General features: G+C 50.6%; 1 protein-coding gene across 1 annotated transcript in view; it reads left to right on the top strand.

The window, feature by feature from the left end:
- The window catches only part of egfra (epidermal growth factor receptor a (erythroblastic leukemia viral (v-erb-b) oncogene homolog, avian)), a 54,244-nt gene that overhangs the window by 15,731 nt on the left and 14,250 nt on the right, over positions 1–24,263 (top strand). The window contains 13 exon segments of the mRNA XM_049011845.1: positions 17,125–17,276; positions 17,382–17,589; positions 17,951–18,082; positions 18,643–18,711; positions 18,917–19,035; positions 19,322–19,364; positions 19,367–19,462; positions 20,172–20,288; positions 20,370–20,496; positions 20,871–20,944; positions 22,924–23,014; positions 23,440–23,639; positions 23,954–24,086. Coding sequence (XP_048867802.1) covers positions 17,125–17,276; positions 17,382–17,589; positions 17,951–18,082; positions 18,643–18,711; positions 18,917–19,035; positions 19,322–19,364; positions 19,367–19,462; positions 20,172–20,288; positions 20,370–20,496; positions 20,871–20,944; positions 22,924–23,014; positions 23,440–23,639; positions 23,954–24,086 — 1,561 coding nt within the window.

Consider the following 24,263-nt stretch of genomic DNA (forward strand, 5'->3'; position numbering starts at 1 on the left):
CTGGCCCTACCCACCACTTAATAGGGACCCCAGAACCTGTTTGTCTTGCTGCTCAGGACTTGATGGCACATGTGGGGAAAAGCTGATCTCTGGCATGTTTCTCTGAAGCAGACTGCATTATGGGAAATGAGTAATCCTTAAATATCTTTCCAGCAGTTGTTGACAGGGCTCATTATTTTTCTGCTTTACAGGGGAAGATTTTTGGCATGGTTTAATATGTATACTGGGTAGTTTTATTTCTGGCTATGAGGCCTTTTGTAGGTAAAGTATGGTGATTTGGGTATGTGGGATGGCAAGGGCAGAGGGGTAGACAGGCGTCAGCGAATCGCAACATGGCCTTCACTCGATTCCACCAATCACTGTATTTGCATGCAAAGTCCATCAGCCTTTTGCTTTTTTTTTTTTAAACAAAAAAAAAAACATTTTGTTGCCCGAGTGATTTTCACGCAGTGAGAATAAGGAATGCGTTTCAAGATGTGGCGCATGCAAGCAGAGGCCTCTCCCAAACGGGAAGGATGGATACCTCGACATGTCCATTCATACCTGCCCAGCGAGGTTCCCAGCGCTGGTACGACACGGAGCCCCTTGGGGGGGGAGGGGGGGTACAACCCAGTGGCTCCACCGCAAAGGGCTCGTCGCCCCCACGCTGACCTGCATCCTCTGACGTGTGTGAAACCTGACCAGAGGAGTCCGCTGATGCTTCCTCATGCCTGCACCTCCACCCGAGAATTTATCTGTTTCTGTTAAGAAATGTGGACCGTTTTCTATTCGGGTGGGAGGGGGGGGGCACGTGTGATTCGAGAGGCTGAGGAGGATGGCAAAGAGCTGCTGAAAGTTGTGTTGTCGTTCAGCTTCCTGTCACATCCCCAGAGTTGCGTTAAACACAGAAAGCAGGTCAATGGTCTTCCATCTAACCCTGCAGCAACCTCTCCTCCTCCCTCAACTTGTCTGTACCTCCTTTCCCCCTTTGAGAAGAATCCACTCTTAGCTGCGATTTATGTACTTGCCAATTAGGCTGTCAACGAAAGCTTACGTGTGACGATCCCAGCATTTTTGGGGGTAGAGCAGTGCTATCGGAAACAGGGAGTGGGTCCTTACACGCCTCCTGAAAGCTGGGTCTTCCCCAAAGTGAGAGAGAGCCCATAGTGCAGAGTTTCCCAGACCAGTCCTCAGGGAACCGCAGACAGTCCCTGTTTTTGCTGGGAGAGGCAAAAAATGCGGATGGTCTGGCAGAGAGCTGGAAGGGTGAACAATGTGAGCAGTTTGTGGGTCCCTACAGACCAGGTTAGGGAAACCATGTCATGGTGTTTGTCAGAATTATTTTCACACCTGTTAGAATCCGAGCCTGCCCAGAATGCAGTCGCTTTATATATACATTTTTTTGTTTCTTTGAGGTTACCTGGGAGAACAAATGGTGAATTATAATTTTTTTTTGTAATCCCTGTCTGTTTCACTTGCATGGTTTTCTGTGTAGAATCAACTCGCCTCACCCATCTATTCTGAAAAGCTACTTGATTGCAGGTAATCCTCTGGATTACGGCTGTCTCATAGCTGGTTTGAACCTGCTCCCGCTAATGATCGACCGTCTTTACTAATTAACACTTTAAAGGTTTTCTGCTCTGCAGAATATTGATTACTGTCTCTTATACTGTTACGGCTGCTCTTCTCATTATGGATTTATTTATTTCCCTGGGGGGGGGGGGGGGGTCTTTCAGCTGTTTCAGTGAAAACTCATTTTGGTTCCATATTGCAGCCTGATGACTGTGGTTAGCATAAACACAGCCCAGCGAAAGATGATCCCCAACTATAAATCTCATCTTCAGCTAAAGGTTATGGGTTTTTTTTTGTTTCCTTGGTTGATTAAAGTAATTGTTTGGTCTGGTTATGCTCGAAAACACTGTACGCTAAAACGCGGTGTTCGAGCTGCAAGGTCGCGGTGGACGTCTGTCCTACTGATGTGTATGTGTGGCCTTCTGGGAAGGGGGGAGGAGCCTCTGGGTTTCCTCTTGGACGTCGCTGCTTCTGTTAAGTTTATTTTTATATGCCGCCGATCCCAACGCGGTTTAATGACAGTACGAGAATGCGAACAGTTAAGAACAACCGGACGTAATAAAATGAAAACGTTCTTTTTCCTGAGTTTGCTCGTGCCGCTCTGTCGCTTCTCCGTTGTTGTCGGCTGTTTCGCGTAGGGTCACGTGACGTGGCTGATGTCGCCTCGCTGATCTTTAGCCCCCTGGCCGGAGTGGGATCTTTGCTCTGGGTGCCGAGATGGATTGTAACTTCTGTACGGCTCCTGTCTGCTAATCCCGAACATGAAGCCCGAGTCTCTTAACCAGTCAGAGGAACCGTAGCCTCACCTGACAGGCATTTAAATCCCCTGTGGCCCCTGGCAGGTGGGTGCCGCCCCCCCGGTTCATGGCAGGTCAGCTCAGAGATTTTATTTTTTTTCCCACCCCCCCTTCGTTTTGTTTGTTTAATCCAGGCTCAGAGCTGTGTGCTAAGCTGTTGGAGTGAACTCATGCGGGCTGGAGAGGAAGTTCAGTGAATTAAATTTAATGGGACGACATCTATCTCTCCTCCATCTGCTTTGTGCCTGAATGCCCCCTGTGGGAGCTCATGCCTGGCTCACGGTGGAAGGCAGATCTCTGCTGAAGGTATTGTAGCACAATGCCCACACGACACCCCGCCCCCCCCCCCCTTCCTTTGGCACGGCTCGGACATCTCCGTGACTGAGGAAGTGGAAATTCCATCCCTTTCATGTAGCCGTCGCCGTTGGAAACGCAGTGGGTGAGGCCTGCAGGAGAAGGACAGGGTCACGTCTTGAACCAAGACGACGACATTGTGGTGACACTGACCCCAAATTTACTGGGTTTGCTGGGTTTCCGACCATGGGAAGTGACCGATCTGGAGAAGAGGGCAAGGTTGACCCCCCCCTTGGAACAGGAAGCCCTTTCATGAACCCAACATGAGGAGGTTCTTCATCAGAACAGAACGAAAAAAGGCTCCTATAACAGTGACTCTGTGGTAAAATGTTCCTGGGTCATGTGATCTCAGCCAGCAATTAACCAATCAGCTGCAGTTATTTTAAGTCTTAAGACTATGAAATTGTCCAGATTGGTTGACCTTGGGGTCTTGCTCGCTTCCCACTCTTGGGGGAGGTAAAGGATATTGAGAGAGGTGACAGGAGCATGAAGATGAGGGCCTCTTGGTTTGGTCCCCATCTGGCGCTGGGCTTCCCATTCACACGTTGTCTGTCTGCACCAGTACAGTGGAGAGCTGTGGCCTGCCCCCCCCCCCCTTCCCTCCAAAAAGTTACACCGATAGGGCTGTTCCTGTAACTGCTGTCAGCCAGGAAATGACAGCCAACCACTAGTCATTTCTATTTGTTTATTAATTCAGTTCCTTTCACCTCCCTGGCTGAGTAAAAACCTGCAATAACTAACGTCACTGAGATATTCGACTTCCTGTGCGACGTGTGACCACAGTCATAACCAGTCCTCTCAATCCTCCCACGCTCTATATGTTCTTCATCACTTACTGTAGTTACGTCCTAGATCTCCTGATTGGTCAGTCGGGAGTTCTCCCATGGTTGGTTTCCAGCAGGCTTTTTTTTTCATACTGGGTGCCTGATTTATGTCTTGTCTGTGGGCAGGGGGTGATGGGTTATCCGTGGGTGAGCATGGCATTCATTTTGAACCATTGTAACGCCACAGGAGCCATGAGTGTGACCTCCAGCCCAATGGAGGCAAAGACCTTGATGTCTATTGATGCTGTTCTCATCCCTTCAGTCTACTGTGCTCGGCCCATATCTCTATGGAAACCGTGGCCCCTCTGATAGAAGGATCTTTATAGCTGACGGATGTTGCCCAAGCTTTTATTACAGGCTAATGCTTATTTAATTAACGGTTAATGTCGTTGTGAGCGAGCGGCAAATATTTTCACTGGGATGACTCCCCATGGCGACCGTATTTTAATGGAGATCACATTTATCTGGGTTGCTGGATGGATGGGGCATTAGCTGAAATGGTAGCTTAACCTGCCCGCTTACCAACAGCCACCTGCCCCCCCCCCCCCCCCCCCCCCCATATTACTTTGGAGCTTCTGCCGAAAAACATTTCAGGACCCGATGCTGGGTGAGCCCCCGACCAACCTTCCCCTTTTTATTTGTACGGTGCTTGTTTTCACTTTGTTAAACATTAACGTAAAAGTCCGTCCATCGTTCTAAGCTGGTTAACGCGTTCTTTTCCTCCCTTGAAGGCAATGGGAAGCTACATCCGCAGTTAATCGCACAACTTCCTGCTGATGATTTAAGTAAATTTTAGTGGCTCATATTAGATGCCAGTGAGGAGAGAGACTGAAGATGGATTATGTAACATTAGGTAGCATTAGTTTTATAACATTATCTGTAACATGAGTTTTCAGCATGGTCGGTAATATTAAAAATCCATCCATGTTTCGATTGGATTTCCCATACAACACTGCTTAGATTTTAGAGCCTATCATATAAAACACAGGGGAAAATATGGACGAGCGTCCTGCATGCAGTGTCGGCCAACAGAAGATTAACTCAGGGTTTACAATCTTTAGCTTCCCGTTATTAGTCTGGGTAACCCGTTTGCAGTGGTCCTTTAAAAGTCAGTGCTGCTGGATGAGACTGCAAAGCCTCTCGTCTATGATTAGTAATTCATCATCTCTGTGGGATTTTTACAGTTTAAAAACCCTCAAATGAGCTCATTGGGTGTTGGGAGGATGTCTGGCGGTTGTCATGCTGCGCGCGGGGTAGAGAGACCCGTGTGATACCGCTATCCAGGGAGGGATATACACAGCAGCCGTGAATAGTGGCGGCGCCCCGGGGTTTCTGGTTTGCGTGTTACACTCTCGCGTCGTCCGTCCGCGTCCAGCCAGCCTGCGGGGTTCAGCGTGTCTCGCCCGGGCCTTCGTAGTGAGAGGCCGCCATCTGGTGAAGTGCGTTTCGAGCCGGCTCTCCTGGCCAGAGCTCTAACAATCCTCAGATCGCGTTGGATTCTAAGGCAACTGAAAGATCCGATGGGGCTGCGGAGGGGGAAATACCAGCGTCGCCGTTTTTATGGCTAAATACTCCCCTCAGATTCACTCCATCACAGCCATAAAAGCGCGCCGGAGTTTATGTATTCTATATTAGGCTCGGCCCAGTCTTGAAAGTCACGGGTTGGGATTGTGGTGGAAGGTTTCCAGGGCTTGGCTCTTGCGCTGGGCAACTCCCCCCCCACCACACAGACACACAAATTTCAGGCCACATAAGGATCATATTTTACTTGCATCCTCTGTTTTGCGCACCAGTTTAAGAGCAGCTAATTAGCTGCAGTGTTTTCTCTGTAACTGTGTCAGAAGCGTCTGGTGAAAGGGGTGAAATTCCCAGTGACGAGCTGATTCCAGTGACGGGCTGAGGAGGCTGCGCATGTCTGGTCGTGGTCACTGAACATCTTATTCATCCCAGTGTCACTGGTGGGGGAGGGGTTTGGCGCTCTGTCCCAGGACAATGGGGCGTGGTCTGAAGCATCCTTGCTCTATAATCATGCCCTCGTTTATAACGCTCCGCCGAATGCATTTTTTTGGTGAACGGAGTCAACTGCTTGTCAGAAAAGGGGAGGGTTTGTGAGCAACTCTGGCGTCTCTGACCTTCTGTGTAGGCCAGAGGATCTGCTAGAGGCTGGAACGCCGGGGACATGGGAGGCCGAGGACGGCGTCGGAGCCGATCGGCCCGGGAATGCCAGTCAGCCTGAAAGCCCATGTGGTTTCCTGGAAATGCTGAGTCAAGCGTTTACGCTGTCTGCTTCGCTGACCCCCCCGCTCACTAATCCCCCATTCCCCTCCTTGCCTGTTTTCCCTCCAATTTCAGCTCGGGGTCGTCCAGACTCCGTGCCGGTTTGCGGGCTGGGGCCTCGTGTGGGATACAGTGTGTTCTTGCAAGGCAGGGGGTAGCGACACACGAGGTCGCCAGGGGCATCCGTCGCGGCCACCAGGGAGGGGCTGCGTGTCGCTTGCACTCGTGTGTTAGCGTTGCACGGCTATGCACATGGGAGACCGCAGGAACCCAACCATGCGCCGTGTTTGTGTGGACAAGCGGTGATTAGAGCTGTTTGTTCGTCCTCCTAGAATGGACAGAATGTGTTGCATAACACTCGCTTCTGGAATGGAGATTTTGCAAGAATGGTGTCATGGAACGACAGCCGTCTCTCTTTAGCGTTTCTCCTGACGGCTCTTGGCTGGCCGCCGGCGCTCAGCAGCTGGAGGGCTTTCGCGTCAGAGGTCCAGGGAGCCTCTCTCCCGGACATCTGCCCCATTTCCGCTCCCCTTTCAGCATTCTGCTGTGCTCAGACCTCACCCAGGTGCATCATGGGGATGCAAATCTACAGGGGGACGCGGGTCCCCAGACTCGCACGCCTCCCTGTGTGACGCACCCTGTGGTCGTGCCTTGCTGATGGATGGGAACCCGGCATCATATTGCTGACATTTCTGGGAATTCAGACTCGTCCATTGTTAACGACTTTCTGTCTGATTCTGTAACCGTGGCGACCTGAAGGATTCCGGCGGAAGACGTCGCTTCATATATCCGAAGATTGACAGGTCAAAGAGAAACCTGTCAGTCATTTTAACTGCCTGTCATTTTTGACTTTCAGATGAAAAGGAAGGAATCTGCCCTAACCTCTTTGCACGCTCATTAAGAGTCAGGAGTTTTGTTCTCATGAGCTCCTCAGATGTCTGAGCAGATGGATGTTTGCCAGCCAGCTTGTATACGGAAATGTGTAAACGCTTATAAACACAGAAAAAGCAGGCCATGTCTGACTCCTGTCCTGCCTCTGTTCCATCAGCATGTAAGAAAATAGTCTTGACCTTTTGCCGCCTTGCATCATCTTTAGTGGGTTCTGCTTTGTCCACGCTGCCCCCCTCAGTCCTGGCTGACCCACAACAGTGGTGTTCAGAGTGCTACAATGAGGGGGGGGGGTGTTTTAAGGTGTTTTTATGACGACCTTTTCTAAATTCTTGGATGGGCGGAGAGTATGAAGTCACATTTTCCTCTCACTAAATGTCTATTGAAAACCGCCACGGGCTGTGTTGTCTGCCGTGAGATCAGCCCATTCGTCACCCCAGCACTTCCGACATGCAAATGGAGGGGGGGTGAGACTCTGCACACTGCCCTCCAGTGGCACATGCCCACCCCCCTCCTCGGCCTCCCTACGCCTTGAATGAGTGATGGGAGGCAGATTACACCCTGCAGCTGGTTTGCACTGCTCCTGAGTTTGGGGTGGGGGGTTTGTGACCAGAGAGCCTGCACAGCCAAAGGCGGCGTAATGGCCCACCTCTGTCTCCGGACCTCGGGGCCACGAGCCGAGGCTTCGCTGTATTCATAATGACATGAATAATAAACAATTTCCGGCTCGCTTTTAAAAACATAAATCACGCTTCCCTCAATCCGAGGAAGAGCCTACCTTCATATATCTGCTGTTTACTTTGGACGTTCGCGGCGCGTCTGGGGAATAACACTCACCCACTTGGCACAGGCAAAATGGAATTCTGGGAATTCTGCCGTGTTGAGTCACAGATACTCCGCCTACTTTAACCCTTCTGTGAGGGCGGGGGCCGCTTTTCTGAGCACTCCGGTGGGGGCAGGGGACCGGAACTAAGTTCTGCGTTATTTGTCCCTCCCCCATGAACAGCTGAGTGCCGTTCCAGGCCAGTAAATCCTAGCATGTGAAATATCGTTGTGAATGGGTAGGCCCCAGTCTTCTGTCGTGTTACAGCCGGATTCGTTCAAAGGCATCCCAGAAAAAAATCTTTTTGTTTTTATTTCCTTGCCCCCACCCCTTTTGGCCGGGTGGGGGCTGCCTAATTCATCCAGTGTGTGTGCGAGTAGCAGCTTTGGGGTAATAAGACACATCCTACAGGGGGCAGCTTTGGGGGTGTTGTGCCTGCATGTGAAATGTGTGGGTGCCCTGCTCCCCTCACCCAAAACCATTGTGGGGGGGTTATGTAATCCCCCCCCCCCCCCAACCATCACCACTGGGGGCTGCCATATTAGTTAAACTCATGTTCATGTTGCTTCCTGTGGGAGGGGATGGAAACGTGTGTGGGAGGCATTTCTTTTGTGGGGGGCGGATGGGGGGGGGGGGGGGGGGTCCACCGGGATGATAAAGAGCAGCTTGGCGAGCGCCGCCCGAGGAATCTCCGAACCCGAGGTCTCGCCTCGCCGGCGGATCATTCCGCATGGAGGTGTGGCCCTTGGAGGAAAGGAGGACCCGAATTCCACATGAAAGTGCCAGTGGTTTGGGCCGTGGGCCAGTGCTTTCCAGTCAGCGGTACCGTGCCGTTACCATCCTTACCTCACAGCCAGGCCCCTTCTTGCGCAGGAGATCCTGCCCGGAGGCAGACTTATGGCTGTTCGGGCCTGGAGTTTACCTCTTTATTACCGATATTATCTATGACCGCACTCCTACACAAACACGTGAGCGATTTGTCTGGGTGCCTTTTATAGGACATGCCGCTGCTCCCCAATAGCTGGCCTGACGTGGCGTGACCTGCAGCACCATCCAGGAGGAGAGCTGACTCAGCTGTGCCCGGGGATCCTCTGAGAAGGAGGCAGGGCAGTGAATTTTGGGGTAGGGTGGGGGAGTGTGCAAGCCGAGGGGTGGTTAATTGCCAGCTCATCCAGCGTGACCCAACTGCGTTCATTTTGCTTCTTCAAGCCATTTCGCCTGGATACTTTCAAGAGCTGAGTGATTGTGGGGTAGCTCTGGTGCCCTGAACAGAGGCATTCCGTGAGAATAATCTCTATGGCCTTTTTAAACACCAAAGAGGAGTCCTGATCCTAACACATCCGATTAAATAAAACGGTATTTTTTCCAGCTGAACAATCGGGGGGCTTTTCCTCCTTTGACCTTCCCGCCGCAAATGTGATTTGGAGAATTAATGCTGTGAAGGAGATGAAAATGTATGGCAGAAGATCCGCTACATTAAAAATGGAAAATGGTTTTCCTTTTTAATACGGGTGGCTTTTTGGGGTCACCAAACGCTGTAGTGACTCCGCAGTGCGAAGGTTCGAGTCGGATGCTGGTTCTTGATCCAGCAGCATCTGTAGGAGGTTTTATTTCTTTTGGGTGTGGGTCTGTTTTAAGGAAAAGTGAAACATCACAGCCTCATGGTGCACGCCTCCCTTTGTGTGGTCAGCTGGTGGGGGGATGGGGAGAGGGCGGGTGTTTGGCTATTGTGCCTCGTGTGACAATACATGAGAGCCCCCCCCAGTGAAATAGCCCCATTTGGCCACGAGCTGTGGAAGCCCCTGTCTCAGTGCCAGCTACAGAGATTATGAGCTCAGGAAATGGCAAAGCTCTAGAAGATGGAAGGGGCAGTGGGCGGGGCAGTGGGCGGGGCATGCCAGCTGAACCACTGCTTTTACAGAGCGTGACCAGCTCACCACTGTAAACACAGAGACTGCAAACAGCCTGTCATCTCAAGAAGTGCAGCTGGAGGACGGGCGTCCCACGATGCACTGCTGGCTCCCCCCACTCGGCACCTGGCCTCGCTGGCCGGTCGGCTCCCTCCTCCACCCCCCCCCCCCCCGAGCCGGCGGGATTTCCAGGAAGGCATCATCGACAAGCAGCTGAGCAGGGCGGCCCGGACAGATGTGCAGTCATTTTGTTTCTCGTTCCCCTAACACTTCTGTGACATTTGTAGCTCCTCTGTTTACTCGTATCGGAGATGGACAGTTATGAAGAGGGGGTGCGGAAAACGGGGACCACTTGTACGGATACTAGGGCGTCTCCCCAATTAGTAAGTTCCTTTGGGGGGGGTGGGTGATATAAAACTAGTGGTTCGGGCAAGAACCGGTCACTCTGCTTACAAATAGTCCATGTAACCCCCCCCCCTCCCCCCTCGTCTTTCCATACTGCTTATTCTGGGTGGGTGGATTTTGGAGGGGGGGGGATTATTATCATGCCAACAACGGGAGGAGCAGGTGAGGGAATCAGAAAAGACGCCACTTCAAGGGCATCGGTAGGGACCAAACCCCCCCAAACACTCATGGCACACCCCCACCGAGTCCCTACCCCCCCATACCCAAATCCGTGCCCTTCCACTGCATCCCTCCTGAGGTGCGTAGTGCAGCCACCCTCATCCACGTTGGCGGGGGGGGGGGGCGTGTGATCCCTCCAAGTAGCCGGCCCGCCATCCGTTTCTGGGTGCTTGTTTGCGCAGGAGCGATGAATAAGGCATTGATGACCCCCCCCCCCCCCCTCCAACATAAAAAAGGAAGTTAATGGTATCCTATCAGCATTGGGCCACTGGCATCGGAATGGTCCCTGGGCGACTGGCTGCCAGCAAGATCCGCGCATGCAGTACCCCCCCCCCCCCCGTACAGGAACTTCCTGTTCTGGGTGGGGCCGCTGCTTTGGGGGCTGAGCCTCGCGCTGTGATGGGTATCTGTGATTGTCGTGTGCTTTGGTGGGGGCGTGTGGTGGAGGGCGGGATCTGCAGCACGTGCAGCTCGTGCTTCTGCTCTCTATGCTGGACGCTTGGATGACATGGAGACCTGAGCCGCACCTCCAGGTCTGGGCTGGAAGTCGTTCCAGGATCCCAGGACGTTCCGGTTTTATACTCGCTGAGTCGTGGGAAGATTCCAAGTATTTTGTTTGGTTTGGGGGCATATGAGGGACCAACCGTATCATTACTCAATGATGTGTTTTGACTTGGTGAATGATTGGTGGAGGAGGGCGCACTGGGGCCAGTAAGCTCCAATAAGCTTCCAGCTGAGGTCAGTATGACCCTGCCCCAGCATACACCCCCTTTAGTAGGATAAACCTGAACTGAACTGTTCTATGTATGTGCATCCAAGACCCCCCCCCGCCCTGCTGGGTGAAAACAATGAAAATAATGTAGGTTCTGAGGAGTGGCTGCGGGTGGGGCCCATGTCCCTTCCTCCTCCAGGTCATGTTGCATTCTTTTTCCCTCGGCCTGCCTCCCCCCCCCCCCCCCCGATCTGGATCCCTGCCTGAAGCTGTGGGAATACTTCCTGACACATTTTTGAGGACTGGCATTCCGAAACAGGAAGTGGCTATTGGAAGTATCAGACTGTGGTTTGTTCAGTCTGTGGTGACAGGGGGGGAATGAGGTAACATGAGCCCAGAGTAGACGAAGGCTCTCGAACGAAAGTGGAATAGCAAGTAGTATGTGTTAGTGCCTGACTTTTACCTGAGAAATCAGATACATTCCCTAGATATGCTGATAAGCAGCTCCGTTTGAGAGCACCTTTTCCCAGGCAGTGAAAATAAGGGTCATACGACATCTCGGTAAATCAAAGCTATTTTTTTGTCTCTAAAATTAGTGGCTTTTAGTTGTAGATGTTTAAGTGGAGGAAGGATCAGCGCCCGATCACCCACCCAGGGCCGCGGGGAATCGAGAAGAATCGCCAGGAATGCCGGTCCATCTAGCAGCACCAGGACCTTCAATTAAGCCATGAGATGCTTCTGGCCGGGCAGTAATTGGGTTGTGCTTCATGCGTAAGGAATAGCAGCGAGATGGGGTGCGCGCTGTGCTGCCACGCAACGGCTTTCTGTCTCCACCGGGAGGCGCCACGTGCTGTGTGGGGCGGGCTATGAAGGGGCCGTCCAGATTGGTTGACTTTTTGAAATAGCGGCGTTCTTTGTAGCAGGGCGTGCTGTAGCAATTAAGACTGAATCACAGATGGTTCCGCCTGGTACTATAACTAATATGTGTGCTTGAGTTTCTTGTGTAATCATTTTCGCCCCTTTTTTTTTCTTTCATTTTTTAAAAATTTACAGTAACTGATTACTAATGCGTGAGTGTTTTTTTTTTAATTTTATTTTATTTTATTAATTTGCTGAGTCGTGGGAGCCCCATTCACAAACCTTGTGGAGGTCTTGATCGTGTTAGGACATGCATGGCCTGCTAAGCAATGCTGCCAGTCATGCTTTTTGATGGATTTTGGATTTTATGTCCCTCACAAAATAAGGTTGCAAATGTAAGAACTATAGAGGAAAAAGTATTTACCCCCCCCCCCCCCCCAGGCGCTAAAGTGCGATTACAACACCTCGCAGTGCGGCGTCTCCACCCACACTGAGAACACGACGATCTCATCCTGACTCCCTGGTCCTACGCTGCCAATCCTTTGCTGCAGGCTGCAGGGCTTGCAGGTGTTTCCACTGTCACGGCAACTTGCGTCACATGGGGTGGGGGGGGGGCATTGCCCCACACTCTGCAAGCCGCGCTCTGTGCGTCCCAGGTTCGTCAGATCTGCATGGTGGTACTGCCAGTCTGCACGGCTCCTGCTGTGAGCAGGGATGACGAAGCCTGTGCTCTCCAACTCGAATCTCTGTCAGTTATGATTAACCGATTAGTTGGATCCCCCCGTAATTGCAGTGAATCATACAGGTGCCTTGTGCCGGGTGGGTCGGGGGAGACCGCACCACTTTGACATTCCAGTCCCACTCACATTTTGCACATCTTTCCAGATTTCCGTTGCCTTTGATGTAGTTCTTCCTCCGATGCGGCACGGGCTTGCGTGAGCTGGATCTCAGAATGGCGCTACACAGAGATACAAGTCCGCACTGGCCCACCCCCGCAGTTGGGAGGGACTGGGGGGAGGGGGGGAGGGGGGGGGATCTCATAGCCAAACCTCTGCTCGACTACCGGAGCCTCTCCAGAGCCCTGAGAGCGTAATTAGTGGCTCGACTGCTGAAGATTAACGCGCACTGGGCCGCGGGTCTAAGTTACAGTAGGTGTCGGGTTCCTCGTCGAGGGTTGGCCGGTTCAAAGGTTCTGTTTACGTCCGCTGGATTATTCGTTACCTGAATGATGAAGCGGTTTTACACAGTGTGGGGACTGTTCTGGGCACGAGCTGCCTGTAAATCATCCCACCTGGTGTGATCCCTGTATGTTCCCTTGTTTAATCCTGCAGGTGATGGCTAATCCTGACATCGTATCAGGAGAAGCAGGCTCTGATTTGAGGGTGTCTGCGGAGAGGCCTCTTAAGGGTTCAGTCGAAGTGTTGGCCTTTCGGTGAGCTGTTGGTTGACCTTCAAGCCCGCTGATAAGGAGACTTCCTGAGCCTTCAGTGTCTGCTCTCTGGACTTGCCGGGGGGAAGGGATTTCTGGTCAGCACTGGTAGGATGAGCTCCTAGTCCCGGCCGGCTTCACCAAGCCCAGAAATGAGCAGTGTGTCGGTAATGAACTGAGACAGCAGGGGTTCACCATGGCATGCGAACACGGTGCCATTATGGTAATAGAGCGGAACAGACCTCGAGTTCTGATGCTGCAGGACCGGCTTACTGTTAAGCTGCGGTTTTGGCGTGGACTTCATCTATTCTAATCGCGCATTTAGATTAATTGATTTAGCAGACGCTTCTGTCCCAAGCGACGTACGAGTGAGAACAGCTTGTGGTCAGAAAGCTGGTGTCAGCCGCTGTTTTTGACAGAGTAGAGGTTAGGGGTCTTTCTCTAAAACCCTACAGCGAGGCACTTATTCTCTCAGTTATGGGGCTCAAACCCACAACCTTTCAGACTGGGAGATCTTATCCCTGACATGCTGAGCCACCCACGGTGCTTTTTACAGTTTAGTGTGAATGGTGTGGAAGCTCGTGTTTCAGTACTGCTCCTCAAAATAGTCAAACATAGTATAAAATTATGGTAAATTTAAACAAATATAATTATTATTATAGGTGTTCTATTTCTGTAGCTGCTGTAGCTCAGGGCCTTGCACAGTCTGTACATTCCTTATTTGCATATGTTTGGTGGTCAGTTTTTTTTTTTGTCCAATCAAAATATCAAGCAGTCTACGTTGTGTATGTGGCAATATGGCCTCATCTCCACAGAAATGGACACTGGCAATTGTTACTCTATCAAAGCTTACGTAACCAAGCCTAAGAAGTCCTCATGAGGTAATTGGTAATGCGTAAGCTTTATGTCTCGGGACGTAAAGGTGGGTTTCATAAGGCCCTCCTGGTGGTTTAAGCGTCCTCACAGCCGGGCCCTATTCCTTGCAGCTCCACAGTGCCCGTGAGCGGAGGAGGAGCAGCCTGGGGTCGGCTCACGGAGCCGCGTCGTTCGCCGAGCACCGATTCGGGCGGGTAATTTGGCGCGGAATCGGCAGCGTGCGCTTATTGCGTTTGCTCAGCCCCGTGTGGCGCGAATACAGCACAGCATTGATATTTACCATCAAACGAAAGGGGACGGGTCAAGTGGGGGTGTGAGCGTGCCGTGTAGGATATCCGTGAACACCGTTTGATGTGGTTGTCCAGGAAACCACAAGCTCCCCCCAAGGAAAATCTGTGGCAGTTTTTGGCAGGGGTAGTAAAAGCAATGTTTCGAAGAGTAATTTGACCACGTTTTCCCTTCTAGACATTTTCCTACCCTGTTTCCTGAATATTAATGACAGCTTATTGAAATTCTCCATATTCCACTTGACCAAGGCTTTTTTTTGTTTTAAACATCTCTGCTTAACATCTCGGTAAACACAACGGCTGGTGACATGTCCTTGCCCTGCCTCCCTGTAGGGGGCGATGGCGAAACTGAGCATATTAGGTGTCAGGCCTGGGCACACTCATGTCTCGCAAATGCAGGATTGCCGGAGCAGCAGATTGAGCAGAATAAACAGTTTCCTTTAGACTCATAGTTTCTGTGTAAAACACGGCACGATAATGTCGTCTGTCTTGTTTATAATTAGTTTTAGGTTATTGTGATGTCCCCCTGCATTGGCCCTGACGTGCAGGTGCCCTGCGTGATTCCTCTTCTGTTTTATTTACTCACAGTGCAATTCATGTTATTGCTCCAAGCACTCGTAAAGGGAATGAGGCTCGCTATGCTGATGTGACTGCTTTGTACGTGTGCCAAGGGGCGGGGGGGGGGGCGGGGGGGGGGGATGTTGAGCGATGCTTTGGGGAGTTTATGTGCCGCGTCAGATGTCAGGGTATTAAACAGCACCCTCTGATTGACGTAGTTTTAAGTCTTGTGATGCCTGCCACCCCGTCTAATAAGATCCTGCCTGCATCTGCCCAGCCTTGAAGGGACATACAGATTAAAAAAAACAAGTACCCTTTGTGACTGGTTATACTTTGTTTTTAAGCATTTTTTTTTTTACTTGCACTCTTTAACTCTATGTTGGGCAGATTTTCCATTTTTCCAGTTTATGCAGATTTTCCATTTATGTGATTTTTGGTGGCCCCGTGTAACAGGTTGCTAAGGACTTTCACTTCGTAACTTTTCTTAGTGCAGACACATTCTCCCCGTCCTTCACCGAGTTGCCCATTACGCTGTAGCAGATTAATCCGAAGGCGCGTAGCTGCACTCCCACACACACGCCCTGTTTTATCGGCATCTCAGGCCTCGAATGAGTTGTCCTGTGCAGGTTGTTCACCAGAAACTGTTCAGCGCGTCGTGACACTGGACCTCGACTAAAAGCACGCCGCCCTGCAGAACGTGCGTTTGGTGCCCGGTGCGTTTGGTGCCCGGTGATATTTGCTCAGGATTTCTGTGTGTGTGTGTGTGTTTGTTTAATACTGGGGTTTGGACAGTATGCAGCTTTCATTTTGCTGGTCCGTCCAGGCGTGCCGAGGAATGCAGACTAATCATCGCCACGGAAGCGGCTCTGTAACAGTGTTGGGGGGAGTGAAGCGCTTCTGTCGCCATGTGGGATTTTTTTGTTATTAAGTTGGAAACCCAGGGGCAGAGTGTGGGGGCTGCATGGACCTTGGCTGTAGCCCTAAACCCAAAAGTACCAGCCCTAGTGGAGCCCTAGTGGAGAAAAGAACTGCATCAGGTACCTTCCAGCTGGATATTCTTACCCTCCCCCTCCAACCTATCAGAACCCATCCGACCGGCTGAGGCCCTGGTGGGGGGGGGGGCTTCTCACTCTCTCACAGCCTCTTCGCAACACCTGGGCGCACTCATGGTTAAGCAATGTTGGCTTTGCGGGTTCCGGCAGGCCCCTGAGGATTATGATATCCTCAATATGACCGTGTGCATATTAATGACGTGAGCGCACCATTTCGCTGAGCAACCAAGTTTGTCCATCTACACACACACGTGCATGAATCTAATGATCGTTAATTTCATTAACATTGACGGAGGGTCTGCCTGCCTGAGTGCGCCAGATCAGTCATGTGACTGGAGATAAGAGCAGGTCCAAAGGTCTGAGTTATCAGCTTCGCCTGAAGTCAGTCATAAGGTGGCTGATTTACGGCCCCTGGAGTTTTCACTGGGACGGCCGCAGGAAGTGGGTGCTGGCTGTGGTGTAATACCAGCAGGGGGCGTAGCTAGAAATTCTGGACGCCCCTCAGAAAATGTCAAGCCCTGTGCTTGGGTTTGAGAGCCCTCCAACATCGCTGTATCCCAGAATTCCACAGGGCCCCTGCCAAGATGGCCGCACACAAGAGTCCATGTTTTTGCACACTCTTCTCACTGAGTTGAAAGTTTGTTTTCCCAAGTGTCAACCTTTGCAAACCCTGAAAAATGTGGCCCCGCCCACTGTCTGTCCCACCTTTTATAGTGACCTCAGACCAGGCTCCCGGCGGCGGAACGGGAGCCGTGACCTGCGACGTGTAGCCGTCACATGGCTTCCCGGTGCAGAGCCTGTTGGCTGCCCGTGTGCGTTACGCTCGGCTGCTGCCGTCCCTATCTGCTCTCCATCGGCCGATTTCCACACCAGTTCCCGTACTCTGGGGTTTTCTTTCCGTTTTAACCTTATTTTCCCGGCTAATTATATGTTTTCACTGTAGCCTGCGGTGGAAAATCAGGGCCCCCCTCCTCGCCCCGTAAGACTCCGTGTCGGGTGTTTCCACAGTGACGGCGGTTACCGGGGCAAAAGATGGAGCGAACGTGGGAAAACCGTGTCTGACTCACCGTGACTGAGGGGGCGATTGTTTCTGTTGGGGTAGGGGGGAGTGAAAGACCCCTCCAAATAAACCAGTCGAGCTGAGCTGTCTTTGACATACCGGTCAGTCTCTCTGGGCAAAGCCCTGCCCTCCAGTGAATGACGGCTGTCGTAAAATTGCCATGATTCTGTTCTCGCCTGGCCTGTAGGAAATACAAACGAGACGATCGCTGACCTTTTTAAAAATGTCGTTTTGTCCACTACAGTGTGCCAGGGCACGAGCAATAAGCTCACTCTGCTGGGTACGGCTGAGGACCACTACCGGAACATGCTAAGGATCTACAGCAACTGCACGGTGGTGCTGGAGAACCTGGAGATCACCCACACCGAGGAGCACCATGACTTGTCCTTCCTCAAGGTAGCCCCCTCCCTCATATCATTGAATCGTTCAGAGAAGCCTCCGTGATTGAAGTTACAACCACATGGGACTGATGCAGCGCTCCCTCTCGTCCTCTTTCTGCAGAGCATCCAGGAAGTGGGCGGCTACGTGCTGATCGCCCTCAACAAGGTGACCGTCATCCCCCTGGAGAACCTGCGCATCATCCGGGGCCATACCCTCTATGAGAACAATTACGCACTGGCCGTCCTGTCCAACTACGACAAGAACGTTACCTCCAAGAACTTGAACATCACTAGGGGGGTCGTTCATCTGTCGCTGAGAAGCCTCACAGGTGGGTTTCCGTAACGCTCTTCCAAAATCATAATGAGTTTAACTTTGTCAACATTGTATTAGATCCAAGTATTAAGGATCATCAACCAATGAAGGGTTCCCATGCTAGTACAAGATATAAAATGATAGACGGTCAAAATTTGGCCCACAGCTCTTGTGGGATGTTGGCTTTCTTTGGTCTCAGTTCCTTAAGCTCTTAATTCTCTGTAGTGCTATAAAGAATCCTCTTCACTGGCCACTGATGGAGGGGGAAATACCAGGCTGAATAGTCCCTCATCTCCATCAATAAAATATCGATTTAATCTTTCCGAACGTTCCCACAAAAGCGATCCGATTTCATGCTTCGTGACTCCCCCTCGCAGAAATCCTGAAAGGAGGGGTGAGGTTCAACACCAACCATCTGATGTGCAACGTGGAGACCATCAAGTGGTACGACATCGTGGATAAGAACAGCAACCCAGTCATGGAGCTTCCGAAGGCCAGCCAGGCTAACTGTGCGTACGATGTCCTCGCCTGCCATAACAGATTCATTGTAAAATACATCAGCTACTATTTACTATATTATAATTCTACATATATCCATGTCATTGGGTTATGTAGTGATTGAGGGATTGTGATCAAAAGGTATTATGTTCATAAAAAGTTCATTTTAGTTTTGGTCCAATAAAGGCAAGAAATAGCAATACAATAGCAGTAAAAGTAAAATATTTAAAAAATGAAGAAAAGCCTTCAAAGTGATTTCTAATCACAAAGATAATATTCATAGTATTTATTTCAAAGACATCTAGAAGAACCTATGGGCCAGTATGATCTTTACAGAACTGTAATTATTGCAGAAAGATGTTAAAAGATGTTGAAAGTTACTAGATATATAGGAGTCCTGACATGTGGTGTTAAATATTTATAGAGAGTTGAAGTGCAGTGATGGATCACTCAGTCAGTCACTTAGCCGCTGTAGGGCATTTCATCAAGACGGAGAACATCGAATACATACAGTTTGAGTGATTGGACATTATAACAAGTAGTTCAACTTCTTTTTTTTGGCATAATGCAGGTGGAAAGTGTGATTCCTCGTGCCTCAATGGCTCCTGTTGGGCCCAGGGCAAGGAAAATTGTCAAACTTGTAAGTATGAGCGCTTGAAGCGTCTCAGCTTGGTGACAGAGGTACCCGGTAACAGAGGAATGTGTCACTGAACAAGGGGGAAACCTGGCTGTACCACATGTTAGCCCGGTGAAATGTGCTTGAGCAGGGCTAGCATGTGCCGGCATGTGCCCCCCTCCCCCCGGCGCCGTGGTTCAGGCCGCTGTGCTCTGCCCCCCACCTGCAGTGACCCGCCTCATCTGCGCCGAGCAGTGCTCCGGGAGATGCAGGGGCCCCAAGCCCAGCGACTGCTGCAACGAGTATTGCGCCAGCGGCTGCACGGGACCCAAGTCCACTGACTGCTTGGTAAGGGAGCACCCCGGCAAGTCTGATTAGCCCCCCCCCCACAACAATGGCGTTCTGAATAAGCAGGGGGTCTGCTCTACACTCCGTGCAAATCAAACATCAAAAACCAGCCATTTTCCGAGTATTGCATAGATGCTAATAATCCAATGATTCTTTGTGCGCTCACTGAGAGTCCCTGGTGGGCTGCCGTCTCAGCTCGTCCATCTGTGGTGCTTTTCCTGCTCTCTGACCTTTGACCCCTCATATTTCTCTTTCTCCTTTCCTTCTCGTCGTGCCCGCGGCTCAGGCGTGCCGAGCCTTCCAGGATGAGGGCACCTGCAAGGACACCTGCCCCCGCTGATGTTGTACAATCCCAACAGCCACCAGCTGGACGCCAACCCCAACGGAAAGTACAGCTTCGGGGCCACCTGCGTCAAGAACTGCCCACGTGAGTCTTTCCGGTTTATAACCCCAGTGGTCCCGCCAAACAATCTCTGGAATACTCTTTATGTGTGCAGAGGCGGGTTTGTTGTTGCTCGGAGAGTTACTTCAGGGACCTCTGCTTACCCTATTGTAGTGACTGTTTGTGGCCAACAGGGGGCCCCATGCAAATGAGACACTGTGTCTTAAAGCTTACTCATATTCTTTCACTATTAAAAATAAATAAATAAATTACTTAATATTCTTCAGGCTGTATTTACATACTACTATTAGTGCCCTGCATGTGCTGTCTAAAGCCTGTGCCATGAGCGCCCCCTGCAGGGCGGCCCTTCCATTACGGCCGGGCCACTTGACGCAGAACCACCCACGTGCGCGCTGGGTTCAATCCAGGCTGACGGGATGTGGGAGTGAAGTCTGCCGTTACTCCCTCGTTCAGGGTTAAAGTTAAACTGCAAAATGAGCCTGAGTTGATCCTAGATAATAATCTACTGTCCCTTGCCGGTGCTACTTCTCCTACTTTGTGGGGGGAAACTGCAGTGAAACTATGTTTGCTTTTATCTCTCGGAGAAACTGAAATCATTTAACGAGATCACTTTGGACGATCCGAACAGGACTCTGCGTTGCATGCTTTTCAGTTGCAGGAGAGCCCCAGAAGACAAGGATGTGCTGTATTTTTGAGTTTGACGAGAGCTTTGCTCCGCCTCCCCCCCCACCAGATAACTATGTCGTGACGGACCACGGCGCCTGTGTTCGCACCTGCAGCACTGATACGCACGAGGTGGATGAGAACGGCATGCGCAAGTGCAAGAAGTGCGAGGGCCCGTGTCCTAAAGGTAGGGTGGTCTTCATGGTGGGGCCAGAGACCCTCCACCCCACCCAACGGCAGACTCACCCTCTCCATCCTGTGTTCGCAGTCTGCAACGGGCTTGGCATGGGCCCGCTCGCCGGGGTCCTCTCCATCAACGCCTCCAACATCGACTCCTTCGAGAACTGCACCAAGATCAACGGGGACGTCTCCATCATCATCACCACCTTCAGGGGGTCAGTTCCGCTCTGGGGCACACAAGGGGTGCGAGTTACCCAGGGGCAGACAGCACCTTAACATGGGTGTGAACACGTTCACTATCTTCTTACCATGTTTCCCTCTTCGCTTTCTTGCTCTTAAAAGACGCGATCGGTATCCCGCCACAGTATTGATCAACATAAATCTAACTGGGCTAAGTGTCGTAGGTAGCATACTGGCTATAGGTTGCTGCTTCAAGCCCCGGCAGAGGTGTTATTAGGCCGTTTCTCTTAAGTTGTCCTGAACAGCTCTAGTGAAATACCCAGCCATTATTCATGGGACGAGCTGCAGGGTGCCAATTGCATGAGTGTGAGCTGTGTTTCTAAGAGCTTTATAAATGGATTTGTTTTAGGGACACATTCACCAACACACCAAAGATGGATGCAAATAAGTTGGAGATCTTCAAGACTCTGAAGGAAATTACTGGTAAATATGCTCTTCATTGTACTCTGCATAACGGACAAGATGCGGGTGGCTTGTTTAAGACAGCGAGCCTGTCTTCTCAACCAAATCCAGCCACTTCTGTTTCATAGAGGGTGAACAAAATAACGGAAACAGCCACGAAGAAAGGATTTTAACTCTGAAGTGACTAAATCGCGATTACAGACACAGCTGCAAAGCTGAGTCATGTTTGGGTGGATGCCGATTTCTGTTCATGTCCAAGGAAAACGCTGAAAGGCAGTAAACCCCGAACGGGGAAAAAGTAACATGTTCATGGCGTTCCTGTATTCCAAGATGGTGATGCCCCCATACACTCTGCTAAACTAATTCAAGAGTCCGTTCATGAGCGCCAGGATAAAGTCAAATGCTGTTTTTTGGCTTCCCCAGTCACAGCGACATCTATTTAGCAGATGCTGTTATCCAAAGCAACATATATTTAGGGAAATCAGGGGCAGCCTGTTTCTGGAGCTATTGGGGGTTCTGGGTCCTCAAGGGCTTAATAGTGGAATCACTGCCAACCCTGAGATTTAAACCTGTGACCTTCCAATCACAGCATTCTAACCTGGTGAGCCACACCCTTCCCGCATGTCACTATTCTGAGAATGGGATTCGACCCAACAACCTTCCGCTCACAGGCACAGAGCCCTAACCCGCTGGACCACACACACTACCTGCAACCACCAGATGTACACATTCTTAAACGTTTACGGAAAGTTCTGGAGCTCAGAGTGTGAAGATTTTCCCCTTGAACTCTTTGGGTTCTTTTCCACCGCATCAAGTATGATACTTTTGGTACAGTACTTGCAGTACTTTCACTTTTCCAATGACTTCTGCTCAAGTACCAGTACCAAAAGTTCCAGTACCGAAAGTGCCAAACCAGCTGTGGTACTTCTTTGGTACTTTGGGGTGGGAGTGGAAACTCTTGGATATGTAAATAGCCGGCCGGTGAAACACAATACAAACTCTGCTTTGAAATCGGGGACGAAATCAGAAAATGATTAGCAAAGGAAGAAGAAAAAAGCAATTTGGGTATAAGAACATGTACAACAAAAAGATCAGGATGGCATGACAAGACAAAGTATTTTGTTGGATATGCAACATGTGTATAGCGATGTGATTTTATTGTACTAAATATTGGGGAATTTATAAAAATTTTGTTTGCAACTGCAAACAGTGATTTAGATGGCACGAATGAAAATGATTCTTGGAGAACGCATGCAGCGCTCATGCAAAAGCAGCGGAGATGCGTATTTGAACTGATTTTCAAACATATAGGTATTTTACAAAAGGAATAATAAGTAAAATTGCACTTGCTAAATTTAACAGAGTAAAAATATTTTCGCAAAACTTTAATCACCTGCGCTGTAATATCCGTACCGAATTAAAAGCAAGAAAAAAAACGTATTTTAATATAGTTGACTAGCGATGTAAGAATTGTATGTGCATAACATGTGATGTTGGTGTTAATATCGCACATCACCAAGCCCTATAATATACTGCAGCCATTTTTCAAATTCAGTACAAAATACCCCACCGGTGGTGGTACCAGTTTTGAAGCCAGTGGAAAACCAGCACCTCGAAGAACCGTACCTCTGGTACTTTCTCAAAGTGCAGTGGAAAAACGCTCTTAAAAGGGCTAGAGGTTTTCCTTCTTGAAGAATGTTCCAGTACTGCACTACATGCAGTCCAGGCCTTGTATAACACATTCCAAGGAATGAAGCTGTCAATGGGTGACCGTACTCGGCAAGAACAAACAAACAAACATATAGTACCAAACGGACAGTACACACAGTGCAAAGAAAAACTAAACAAACACGCGGGAGCTGCTGCAGCAGCTGGCCACGCAAGGCAGTGCAAGAACTAAAGATAATTGTTGGGTGTCTCCTGTATTTTGCTTTCGCATATAATCATCAAACAGCCATGTTTCGGTGGTGGAGAAATCGGTCTGGCTTGCCCCTCTCCAGGCTTCCTGGTGATCCAGCACTGGCCCAACACGATGCCCTCCCTCAGCCCTTTTGAGAACCTGGAGATCATCCGGGGAAGGACCAAGCAGCAGTAAGCTCGGGGGCCAGGCGTCTCGGGGGTAGGCGTGAGTGGAGGATGTTGATAATCTGGGTCCCTGAGATGTCAGTCATTCGTTTAAGGCAGTGGTTCTCAAACTCGGCCCTCGGGCCCCACTGCTCTGCTTGTCTTCCATCTGTCCCTGCCCTACACACTGCTGATTACCTGGATCAGGTGTGTTCAGTCAATCAGAAGCCGAAAGACAGCTGGGACTTGTGTGTGGGGCAGGAATAGCAGGAAAACAAGCAGGGCAGTGGGGCCCGAGGACCGAGTTTAAGAACCACTGGTTTAAGGTCATTTTGGTCACTATCCCAGGTTAAAAAGAAGGTAACTTTGGTTATAAGGAGCCCGAGTCTCTTCATAGTGTAATTATCAGTAGACAGGCAGAGCCGTAACACTCACCGAGTCTCCGATCCCAGGGGCACCGTGAGCTTTGCTGTCGCCAACACTCCCATCAGTCACCTGGGCCTCCGCTCCCTGAGGGAGATCAGCGATGGCGACATTGTCATCCAGAAAAACCCCAATCTGTGCTACACCGACAATCTCTCCTGGAGCAAACTGTTCAAGTCCCAAAAGCAAAATGCCCGGGTAGAGGATAACCAGGACCCTGTTAATTGTGGTAAGTCTATTTTCTTTTTCTTTGTCTGCTGTTATACCGCATTCCCAACCCCAGAGGGCGCAGTCTGTTGGTCTTGGGTTAGTGCATGAATGCTGTATGAGCCCACAAAGTCCTCAACAAGCATGCATCCATTTGGCGGATCTCTGCTTGCTGTATTACTTTATTTATGGAGCATATATGTCAGCCGATGGGCTTGGGCGATTGGAATTGCATTGAAATCCCTTGGATTGTATTCATTTTGGTTAGGGATGCTTAGGACAGAGTTTCTCACTTTAGCTGGGCCTTGTGTGGCTCCCTCTGGTGTCTCCGTGCAGCACTGCAGAATAAAACCTGCGACCCCATGTGTGCGGCGGACGGCTGCTGGGGCCTGGGGCCCTCCATGTGCTTCTCCTGCCTGTACTTTTCCCGAGCAGGCCACTGCGTGGAGGCCTGCAATCTGCGGGACGGGTAAGAGGAGACCCCCACCCACAGCACATGGATCCTGCATCTATGTCCTTAACCTTAACCATCATGTACCATTTAACTTGGCGGCCACGCCTACTGTGTCACTATGATGCCCCCACAGCCAGCTCCGGCCCGCGGGCTATTTCTGTGTTTGAGGTCCAACTCCTCAATGTTCCCTTA

The sequence above is a fragment of the Brienomyrus brachyistius genome, chromosome 4 (genome assembly GCF_023856365.1).
Source record: "Brienomyrus brachyistius isolate T26 chromosome 4, BBRACH_0.4, whole genome shotgun sequence".
NCBI lineage: Eukaryota > Metazoa > Chordata > Actinopteri > Osteoglossiformes > Mormyridae > Brienomyrus > Brienomyrus brachyistius.